The sequence below is a fragment of the Symphalangus syndactylus genome, chromosome 4 (assembly GCF_028878055.3).
Source record: "Symphalangus syndactylus isolate Jambi chromosome 4, NHGRI_mSymSyn1-v2.1_pri, whole genome shotgun sequence".
Classification (NCBI taxonomy): Eukaryota; Metazoa; Chordata; class Mammalia; order Primates; family Hylobatidae; genus Symphalangus; species Symphalangus syndactylus.
Window position 1 is genome coordinate 130137431 of NC_072426.2, and position 12720 is coordinate 130150150.

Below are 12720 nucleotides of genomic sequence, written 5' to 3' on the forward strand. Positions count from 1 at the left end.
CCACGGTGAAACCCCGTCTCTACTAAAAATAAAAAAAATTAGCCGGGCACAATGACTTTCTTCACAGAATTGGAAAAAACTACTTTAAAGTTCATAAGGAACCAAAAAAAAGCCCACATCACCAAGTCAATCCTAAGCCAAAAGAACAAAGCTGGAGGCATCACGCTACCTGACTTCAAACTATACTACAAGGCTACAGTAACCAAAACAGCATGGTACTGGTACTAAAACAGAGATATAGATCAATGGAACAGAACAGAGCCCTCAGAAATAATGCCGCATATCTACAACTATCTGATCTTTGACAAACCTGACAAAAAAAAACAAGCAATGGGAAAACGATTCCCTATTTAATAAATGGTGCTGGGAAAACTGGCTAGCCAGATGTAGAAAGCTGAAACTGGATCCCTTCCTTACACCTTATACAAAAATTAATTCAAGATGGATTAAAGACTTACATGTTAGACCTAAAACCATAAAAACCCTAGAAGAAAACCTAGGCAATACCATTCAGGACATAGGCATGGGCAAGGACTTCATGTCTAAAACACCAAAAGCAATGGCAACAAAAGCCAAAATTGACAAATGGGATCTAATTAAACTAAAGAGCTTCAGCACAGCAAAATAAACTACCATCAGAGTGAACAGTCAACCTACAAAATGGGAGAAAATTTTCGCAACCTACTCATCTGACAAAGGGCTAATATCCAGAATCTACAATGAACTCAAACAAATTTACAAGAAAAAAACAAACAACCCCATCAAAAACTGGGCGAAGGACATGAACAGACACTTCTCAAAAGAAGACATTTATGCAGCCAAAAAACACATGAAAAAATGCTCATCATCACTGGCCATCATACAAATGCAAATCAAAACCACAATGAGATACCATCTCACACCAGTTAGAATGGCGATCATTAAAAAGGAAACAACAGGTGCTGGAGAGGATGTGGAGAAATAGGAACACTTTTACACTGTTGGTGGGACTGTAAACTAGTTCAATCATTGTGGAAGTCAGTGTGGCGATTCCTCAGGGATCTAGAACTAGAAATACCATTTGACCCAGCCATCCCATTACTGGGTATATACCCAAAGGACTATAAATCATGCTGCTATAAAGACACATGCACACGTATGTTTATTGCGGCACTATTCACAATAGCAAAGAGTTGGAACCAACCCAAAGGTCCAACAACGATAGAATGGATTCAGAAAATGTGGCACATATACACCATGGAATACTATGCAGCCATAAAAAATGATGAGTTCATGTCCTTTGTAGGGACATGGATGAAACTGGAAAACATCATTCTCAGTAAACTATCGCAAGGACAAAAACCAAACACCGCATGTTCTCACTCATAGGTGGGAATTGAACAATGAGAACACATGGGCACAGGAAGGGGAACATCACACTCCGGGGACTGTTGTGGGGTGGGGGGAGCGGGGAGGGACAGCATTAGGAGATATACCTAATGCTAAATGACGAGTTAATGGGTGCAGCACACCAACATGGCACATGGATACATATGTAACAAACCTGCACATTGTGCACATGTACCCTAAAACTTAAAGTATAAAAAAAAAAAAAATTAGCCAGGCGCGGTGGAGGGCGCCTATAGTCCCAGCTACTCTGGAGGCTGAGGCAGGAGAATGGCGTGAACCCAGGAGGCAGAGCTTACAGTGAGCCGAGATAGCGCCACTGCAGTCCAGCCTGGGCAAAACAGCCAGACTCCGTCTCAAAAAAAAAAAAAAAAAATGTGAATCAATCAAACCTCAAGCTTTCAATTAATCTACGATTTTATTTACAACCCTCTTATAAAATGACTTAGAATAATCTGTCTGCCATTTACCATTCCTACATAGTGCTGATTGCCTTTTTCTTTCTATCTACAAATCATAGCATCTGTGAAATTTTTTCTTAGACAGCAAGAAATTAATTGGAACGAAAGGAATCAGTAGAAATGAAACAGAGACACCATGATGGTCATATGAAAGAGAGCATTGTGCCCATGGACTAGAAGTGGAATTGAAAAATATATTAAGCAATTCTTAGCCAAGTAAGAGTTTAGTCTCTATAGCAATTATATAATTTCCTATATGCAATAAAATACTGTAATCTCAAGACTCCTTGCATAAATATACAAGTATATTGTGTATTTTAATAAAAATCTAATTATTCAACAAGTGCTTCAGACTACAGTACAGATAAACAGTACTTGAAATACCTCTTCCAGTCTCTAAATACAAAAAAGTTCTAAGAATCAAATTTTCTCTTAATTCTCCTTGAGTAAATATAAATCTCTTTTAAGTAAGTTTTCAAATAAATGTCGACTTATTAGAATTGGTTTAACAATAGGGGAATGCAATGCAATAAGTTATGAAAATTTAACGTTTTAAAAAATCTTGAGTATATTCTAACACTAATGTTTTTTCTGTAGGATTGGTGTTATTACATTGATCTAAGTATTTTTATTCCAGGCATGCTCCTTTTTTTCCTAGGAAAGAAAGTGAATTAATATATTTGAAGCCTTGTTTGAGAGTTGGTTGGATTTTTTCTTAACCTGAACATAAAAGCAAATCTGGCTTTCAGTTAAGACTTTTCTTGACATGATATTAACAGTGAAATAACCTACTGGCATATGTCAGAAGGGATGAAAAAATATATCCTCCCTCCTCTTCTCCCCCTCTCACTTCAATATTCACTGTGCTGCTTTGTTCACCGTATCCTGCATAATTAATAACCACTTTGGCAATCAGTCATGCATTCCTTAATAGCACCTCAGGCATCAAGTGTCCTTCTAACCCCTCCCCACAGAAACCCTACACCCTTCTGCAGAGCATGCTGGCCAGTACACCGTCTGAACTCTGGATAAGTCATTTACAAAATCACCATTAAGAAAAACACACAGTGGGGGTTATAATGTGGCTATAATACTTATATACTATTCTATATTATTATTTAATCTTTGTATATAATTTAATAACAAGAATAAACAAGATTCAATATCCAAACAAGTATCACTGATTATACATAGTTTTCTAAAATGTAAAATCATAGAAGTGATAGAACAAATTAGGAGGCAACTTAAAGGAAGATGAGGCTCACTGAAGCGTTGTGAGTTAAAGTACTCTTCAGTTCATCCATCCCCTGCCCATCTTATCAGGCAAAGAAAAAGAGGGTAAATATATACATGGACTCCACTTGTATGGTGGCTATAACTTCTATTTCTCTTAATCTAAACTGATATACTCATTAAATGGAAAAAAGTAAACAAATTATTGTAAACATTATCATTACTTTGGATCAGAAACCTTAGACTAAGAGACTGAAAAATATAATATTCAATAAAACCATTTAAGAAAAATCAGTGGTAATCATTTTTCACAATGTTAACCAAATTGGAGGGAGAATAAGAAAATCCTCAAATCTCATAGACATTAAAAAAGCAACAAATAGCACTGTACTCAAGAAGAAGAGTTCTAAATATAAGACCAAAATAACTTTAAAAATTCAGATTTAGATTTGCATATTTTACTTAAAAATAGGTATGGTTTAATTGAAGCAGTTTTCTGACCAAAAAATATGCAGTACTTTTTACTTTTAGAACTGAGAAATAAAACTTTTAATAAGGTCTTTTGATTCTGGAGGAAAAGTTATTATTTCAGCCTTTTTAGGTTTCTTAACATTTTAAATAATGGTGCTTATGCTACAGTACACAGAGTAAAACATATATAATCTATTATAAATTACTCTGAAATTCAACAAGAAATTTTCCTTTCTTTCTAAAAGATCTGAAATGTGTTCTGGGCTCTCACTGTGTGTGGCCTCCAAACAGAAACAAGCTTGCACTGTTTTATTTCAGTTTTGCTTCATTTCTTCCCAAACAATCTCTCACTGCTAATCTACCAGGTCTTTTTTTTTTTCTCTTTTAGCAGAAAGGGAAAAAAATCAAAGACATTAACTCCTTAGGCACAATCATAATAGTTGAACACTATATGTATCATTTGGTATCAATTTGCATGGATTTATTTTTTACTAGTTATTAATGGAGCATGACTGGAGAATAATATTTCCATAAATAATTCTCTAAAATATCATTGAAATGCTATAATTTTAAAATTATGTAGCAATTCTAGTACTACTGTTTTAAAAAGCTATAACTAGCTATAACCTCAAGTAAACACCATATGCTAAAGTTATTTCTAAAACTAGGTTTAGTTTATAATACCAAATGAAAAAATGGAGAGAGAAATTTTATTTATGTCTTATTGTAAGGTACCCGTGAATCAAGAAAATGATATGGAAATCATAACATTATAAAGGAAGGTACTGATATTTATAATAAATATGTAAAATCTTTAAATATTAGAAGAGCATCACTTTATTCAAATGAACAAGTCATCTCTTATTTAACTATATGTTCTATTATTCATAAACTGAAGAAAAAAAGAGTGGGTAAATCATCATACAAGGGTGAACATAATTTTTAATGGCAACCTGTGTGGCAAAAACTGTTTCTGAAAATTTTAACTAATGTATTGAAACTCTGCTTCTAAGACACATGGTAATCAGAACCAAGGAGTCTTAAATGTTGACCAGAACCAGATATCCATTTATATTCCCAAAGAAGGCTACAGGGTTATCTCTTTACCTGTGAAATATAAAGAATTTCAAAATAAACTTTACCCATAATTTGTCCTAGAAAAAAATGTGATTAAGCTCACTTAAATTTTTTTCTGTATATTAATGCATGCAAAATATTCATTGGGTTGATTATGAAAAGCAGATAATGTTAACTGTATATACTAATGTTTATAAAATCATTAGTATGCACTAAATTCTTTAACTTCAGTGGATGTCCCACTAATTCCCACTCCTCACTGCCTCCCCTAAAAAGAAAACCAGGGTAATTCTTTAACTAATGCAAGAATGTGTCTTTGGTAATATAGCCTAATATATTAGGACAGCAGAATATCTGGTGTCATTCCTGTGAGTCTACTGCTTTCCGGTTTATGAATTATCTCTGTTGTGTGAGAGGAACAAAGGTGACATATAATAAATAGGAAGGTAGTATAGCTCCCTGTGGGTTTTAGACAACTCTAAGATGAAATGGCTGAATTTCTATGAAATCTTAATGAGCAGCTACAATGTGAATGGCATTGTGCTAGGCACTCCTGACAAACCTCAATGCAGAAAGCTAATTGTCTACTATAAACTAGTAGTTAATATTTGTATTATTACAAAGAAATCATTGTGGCCAGTGGAATCTAAAGTGGAATTTTGCAGAGGTAGGTTTGTAATCAATGAGACCATTGCCTCTGGGGAACTGAGTGTGCTGATATGAAGCTTATCCAGAGCAAAAAGAGAAAAATAAAAGTATCGGAGATGATCCAGGGGCTTGGAGGGACCCTTGCCCCTGAGCAAATGCCTCAAGAACTTTTAAGTCTGCTGTCCAGGAGGCACACTTTCTTGCTTTAGGCTTTCATTAATCTGTTACACAGATAAGATTGATGGATTGCACCCTGTTAGTAAAGTGTGGGGGGTGGATGGGGTGCATGGAGGGAGGGGTGTAATTTAGGAGTACACAATGATAATTCAAAACATTCTGCAAGGCTTAACAGCATAACTGCTTGTCAAATTCTAACTCATCGGATCTCACCCTTCTGCCGAAAGTTTATTAAGAGTAGAATGAATGTGGCTGTAAGTAGAGAGATGAATGGATATATGGAACCAAGACAAAGGACAGCTGAAGAAATGGCAGGTTAATTGTTAACGTAAATTTAAACACAGAAAAAACAAAGCTGTGAGATTGTAAAATTCATATAATTTCTCCAGAAAGCAATCTTAAAAATGAAAATCACCAAGTTATACTTATTAGGCAATGTAGGACCCTACCTTCGTGCTCTCCTGTTTCTTCCAGTCCAAAAGTCTATTGTTTTCCTAAACATAGTTTAATTACAAGAACTCCTATGCCTTTTCTCCCCACATATCTCCATTATCTACAGCCCAGTATAGGTCAATGTAGTTGCCACATAAAGCCTGGCTCAATAGAGTCCAGGAGAGTTGACAATAGCCCATTGAAGTCCATATTGACAATTTACCAATCATTGTTAAATAATTAAACAGTCATTTAAAAATGTGGTCAATTTAATTCCAATAATGGAACCAATGACATACATTTGGCCTAAAGTCTCCCAGATGTGGTAAATCTGATAATAGGTAACAGTAAATAACAGTAAATCTCTGATAATAGGTCAACCCTGGTGACAGGACTTTTCTCAGCCAAGAGGATGGATGGCACTTTCAATCAACCGTTGGGTTCTTACTTCATCACAAGGCTCATGAATCTGACAACTTTCACACATATACAGTGAATCTTCTATTAGTTAAGCTGGGTGACTGAATTGCATGATCAACTCAGCATTCAAGTATTTATTGAGAGACTATTATGTGCTCAGAACTCAGCTAGCTGCTATAAATACCATACATATACTATGTCTACTATGTATATGTGTAATACATACATATAGTATGCTTTTATCTTTACATATTTGATTTAATCCATATAACTCCTTGGGTTAAACAACCAGATAATCTATGTAGTCATAAAATCAGAAAAAAAAACCTTCAGTAGTGATATTTACACATTTTAGCTTTTGTGTTTTATTCTATAGGAGGACAGTAGATTGCTATTTATACACATTTAAATTAATATAATATAGAGAGAAGTTCATTTAAAATATAAATAATATCCTTAATTTAAAGTTTATTTTGTAGCATGTTTGGGATGAATAAAACCTTTGCTCTCACAAAGACCTGCTAGTATGTTTTTTACTACAATTAATATATTCCATATTTAAATATTTGAGAAATATTTCACTTTGTGAAAGTGTATCCATAGCCCTCAATGCCACCCTAGATTAAACTCACTAAGTTCTGTGAAACAAGATACTGTAAAAGTATACTAAACAGATTCTTAGTGGCTTTAATCAAGCAAATAATCAGTATTAAACTATTACCTATTAATAAAAATGTACATCTTTGTCTATCATTAACATTTTTCATTTATAGGTAGAATTGTTACATTTTATTAAATTTAAATTTAAAAATATTAAAGTATTATATTAAACTTTAAAAAGTTTTGGAAAGGAACACAGAAAATAGTACAGAATATATACTGGCAAAAAGTATTTCAGAATGGAATAGAGTTTGAGATATCTTAAATAATCTACACAATAAAACTGATAAAAATTCACAATTTATAACATACACAATTTATAACATTTATAAGATACTTCAGAGATTTCTCCTTTAACTTCAATCATACATGATAAATGATTCTATTATTACTAAATGAATAAATTATCATTTTCAAAATTCAGTTTGCATTTTATTGTTTCTTTTTAGCTATACCCTTAACCAATACTTAAATTTCCTTTATTTAATCAGTTTTCTAGATAATATTTCATAGACTCCTGAGCAATCAAACAGGGAAATTTCTGCTTAACAATACATGAATATAACATGGTAAATATAGATTTCATATTTTCTAATTTGCCTAATTTATTTACATAAAAATGAAATCCCAGCAAGGTTCATTTTCTGATTTTTTTTTCTGATTCTCATGTGTAAGGGGAGAAAAATAAAAAATAAACAAAGACCTGATCCAATTAAATAAGGGGATCTGAAAGTGGTACTTACTGGCATGACAATGTTGTAGTGGATGCAGAACCCTGGTTCAGAAGGAAAATATTCATCAGATACAAATCTTATCCTAATTTGATTTCCTTTAGAAATCTGTTTTCCTGGTACAGTACCAGAACCACACCAGCGCCCTAATATAGTTCCATCACTGGGTTCCTCAACTTCTACAAAATCATACCTGCAAAAAGACAAAGGGAAAGAGACATCATTTCATAATCTGTTATTCTGGCAATTACAAGTTTCATGTCTGTGGATGCTATGACTCTATGGAGCACAGCAATGAGTTAATCCAAAATTTAACCGGGGACATATAATTAAGAATTCTAAAGAAGAGACACAACTGAAAATGAGGGCCCAGTTGAAGTCTCTTTGGAGTCCTTAGTTTTTCTGTTTACGAATTCCAAATTCACTAAATAACCATCCTAAAACTTAAACATTTTGTAAGGAGCAACCATATCTGACATTCGATTCATGAATTGTTGAATATAGTTTTCATTTGGACATGGCAGTGTGACTCCACTCTTAATTCCTATTATTACTGCCCTTTACTTTCTGAGAGTAACTCTTTCATCCTGGCCAGGGGCCTTGGCTCTCTTTCCTCATCTGTGATGCAAGCTTTCCTAGAGTCACTTCATTGTATATGCATCTTTCGCACCTCACTTGGTACTGTTCTTCCTTTCTGTGACCTTCCTGGGTGTTCTCAGCTCACTGTCATCTTTCTCTTTTTGATAAATATTTCTAACTAAGCATGTATGTGTATAAGTGATCCATCTTCTTAGGCTGTTAATCCTTGAAGAAAGGAACCAGTTCTCACATATTTCTATTTTACATTTCAGTATACACAGTATCTCAAACAGAGGAATAAATGATTGTTTTAAACACATGTCAACTTTTGGTTTGGAAGGTTTGGATCAGTGGTGCCCACTGAGACCAGTATTGCCCCATGACAGACTGTTTCAGAAATCTGTGGAAACATTTTAGGTTGTCTCAATGATTGGGGGTGAGAAGGGAAATGTAGCAGGCAAGGTCCATGAATGCCCAACACTGGAAAGTTCTGAAAATGAGTATTTGCCCCATGTCCTCCGTGCCTTTCAAATATTTCACTGGACATTTCATGCAGGTGCAACTTCTACTACAGTTCATCTAAGTCTGGAACCTTACATCATCTCATGTATAAAGGCATATATGTTTTGCACTGTTTTAGTTAAGATAAATTTTAAAGAACGTTGACCATAGAGTAAATTGAGGGAATTTTCCGTGTTTTGTTTTAAACTTAACCAAGAGTTACTCACTTGGAAAAACATGTCACTAACAGGAATACTGGTTATACCATTTTCATCCCAACTAAAACAAACATATTCATATTAGTCTATATTTACAGCTGTCACATTTGCAATGAGTCGACTTAAAAGATGCTAACATCTTTCCTTTATTTTTCTAGGGTAATTGTTACTGTTCATTTATATATTGAAACATATTATTTTAATATAAATTATTTTGCTATTATAATAGATTTATATAGCATGCAGACAATATATTCATTTTTAAAACAATTTCACATATAAACAGATAATTCCTTCTATGAATTGCATTTCAGAATACTAAGCAGGGCATTGCAAAACTTTTGTTAGAAGGAAGTCTGACATGGTTGTAAACCACTGATAGCTTTTTTTCAAAATTTTAAATTCAGTAGATAGCAGACTACCAAAAATACTACATTTTACGTAGCATTAAATACATGAAAGAAAAAGTTACTGAAAAAAGACAAAGTGTACAATGACACAATTATACTTATAAATCTGAAGTATCCAAAACTCTCTTAAGGCATGGAACTTAAACTACTTCAGCTTCGTTTTCCTCACTGGTAAACTGGGAATAATGCTACCTAACTCCGAGACATTTGAAGAAAGCAAAAATGGGACAGCACATGTGCAGCACCTAAAACATTGTTTGCACAGAGTTGCCACTCAAGAAAGTTTGTCTCCCATCTCTGCCCTGCACCCCTCCAACCTCTGCACACCTACTTTTTAACATAACCTTGGAAGTTTAAAAGCAGTAAATAAGAAAACACAAAGACAAAGAGGAGATACGATTTCGCTATATCACATGAGAAGTCCAGGGTTATAAGTTACATGTACATAAGCCAGCCAGTATAACCATTCCAGGAGTTTTAGTGTATATGTGTGCGGGATGTGGAAGGGTTAGGCAGTGTATGTATGTGGTTCGGGGATGGTGGGTATAGCAGACGTAAGTAGGTATTTCAGATTTATCTGGCAGAAAAGTTGATAATTATCATTTTTATCAAATGGTAATTTTCATATCAAGGTTGTCTACACATGAAACAAAGCTTCTATTCATCAGGATCTGTTTGTTCTGTGCTTGGGAGGTGAGCCTATGTGATGCAGGTTACCACCACTCATTCGACAGGGATTTATGAAGCACTGATTTGGCACAAACTGCTCTGCTAGATTCTCAGGAAACAAACACAAAACTATAGCTTTTTTTTGAGTTCTGGGTCCATAAAACACATTGGTAAGTGCTCTAATTAGAGGATGTAAGAAATACTGTGGAATAGTAGAAGAAAGAGAGTAATTTTATACAGTGAGATGAAGGTCAGCTTACAAAGGACTTGACATTTGGGCTTTCAGTGAGTATTGACTGACGAGGGGTGAAAGGGATGGGGGATGAAAATGCATTCTAGCAAGAAGTACAATACATAAGATGTAATAGAAGAAAGAAAGGGCTAAGCATGGTCAATCGTGAATTGAGGGTGGGAAACAAAAATCAGATGGAGATCAAGGTGGACAAATAGATGCAGGTGAGAAGGTCTTGGTATCGCACGGTAATAAGACGTTGGATTGTTATTTGGTAGGCCAATGTTGAAAACATGTAGGCACATTCCAATGGGCTCGATGTCTCTTTAAAAAATTTGTCAACATTTTAAAAAATGGAATTTCATAGAAAACCTGGATGTTTGGTTTTAAAAAAATTGAAGATCTGGTAATAATAAATATCATTAGCTTTGTGTGACTCCATGAGGGCTCATCTCCAGAATTCGTGTCAGCTTCAGCAAAGGAGATATCTGTTTACTTTACTGTCTTATCCTGAGCACCTACACCCCAGGCACATAGTAAACCCTGTGTCAGTATTTGATGAGTGAAGGAATGAATACTTGGCCTTCATAGCAACTGAGGCTGGGACTAAACGAAAAAAGGTTTAGATGAGGCATGTTCTTTCTAGTTTTAAAAAATCTGTATCTACTTTCTATGATTTAAAAAAAATACAGATTATCTTCATTTACTTATATTTGCCCTTTGGCATCTGAGTTGGCCACCCTTGCACTTAAGAGGCAGAGCCGCTGGAGGCTTCATAGAGGGGAGTAACACAAACAGGTAATCACCACATGTTCGAGGAATTCGAGGAAACAGTAACATTTCAAGTGTGGGTCAATAGAAAAGATCCTTTAACAAAAGCATCCTGAGAAGGAGCAGTCAGGGAAATAAGAGGGAAGCCACTGTGAGGGAAGGTGCAGACGTTAAGGTAAGAGAGAAGAGAGAATTTCACCTGAAATAGGAGTGGTCAATAATGCCAAGTGCCAAAGAAAGATCAAACAGGTGAAAACTAAAAAGTATCATTGGATTTGGCCAGGATGAAGTCATTTCAACAAACTGCTTCAGCAGAACACATTGTGTACAAAATTTTCTTGAGGCCATTTTTCAAAATAACCATTTCAATCTTTCTAATATAAAAAGCATCCTAAAAAGAAAAGAATATTCTCTTCAGGAAGTCTAAAATTAACAACTCAAATAGCTACTTTACTATATATTATCTTCTTTTTATTTCTGTTTAAAAATAAACTACCTCATATGTTATATGATCTGTAACTTCTTTAAAAGTATTTTAAAAAGGGCTTTAACAACACCGAAATATCTAGATTAAAACGTTAACACTTTATTAAGAAACAAAAATATTTTAACTTTTGCCTTATCTAATTTATGTCGATACAAAATCCACTGTCCTGTAAATAGGAGAAGGGTGATGAGCATATTATTACCTATTTCATGAAGATTTCCAACTGAATTTGATACCATTTAGAAAATAATCCTTATGAAAATTTCTGGATTTGCAGCGAGACAGCTGGCAACTAATTCTTACATGCTCATGCAAGTCTAGTGCATATATTTATGGCAGTGCTTTGAAAAATCTATATAGTTTTGTTCTCCATAAAGTTTAAATGAAACAAACATCTAATAAGGTACTGTGTTCCTTGTCTATAAAACAGTAGAATTTAGCATATGCTACTAATTGTTTCATAGTAAATTAGGCATTTCAAGATTTTCTCAGAACTCGTGTCATACAAAAACATACAATTCTAAAATTCATTCAATTATTCTACCATTAATTTTTATGGTCATACACAATAACTATTAAGATGTCTATGGAATTTAAAGTTATTAATGAAATAATTATTTACACACACACACACACACACACACACACACACTGTTGCCACTTCATTCCATATTTCCTTTCAACTTGTTTGGGAATGCAAAGTGAGGATAGAAAAAGAATAACGCATTAAACCAAGTCATCTGCTTTAACAACTTGATATTTTTTTTATTTTCTGACACAACACCATTTGCAAAATATGGGATTCATAGCAAAGGTTGGTTGGCTGATATATGCTAACATAGTTCAAACATCAAGAAGAGAATGGAGAGAAAACAATGATGAAAAACGTATCTGTGGGCCATAGCCAAATGAAAGGGGGATGATAAAACTAAGCAATATTGACACATAAAAGTGAAATCACAAAACACAGTCATCCTTAAATTCAGAAATCTACACATGCCCAGGTGACTGCTCTGGAGACATGGTAATCCTTATAATACACTCTCAGGTATTAATTTCCAATGTGCACAACTGGCCACGTCAGTATTTAAAGGATTTACTAAACCTATTTTATGAGCCAATCAAACATCACTTTCTCATGGCAACATGATACAGAG

At 34.3% G+C, this 12720-nt stretch overlaps 1 protein-coding gene across 1 annotated transcript in view; it reads right to left on the reverse strand.

Moving 5' to 3' along the window:
* Positions 1 to 12720, reverse strand: part of PDGFC (platelet derived growth factor C) — a 215664-nt gene that overhangs the window by 43244 nt on the left and 159700 nt on the right. Inside the window, exon 3 of the mRNA XM_055276227.2 lies at positions 7709 to 7889. Within this exon, the coding sequence (XP_055132202.1) occupies positions 7709 to 7889 (181 nt within the window). The remainder of the gene's footprint in view (positions 1 to 7708; positions 7890 to 12720) is intronic.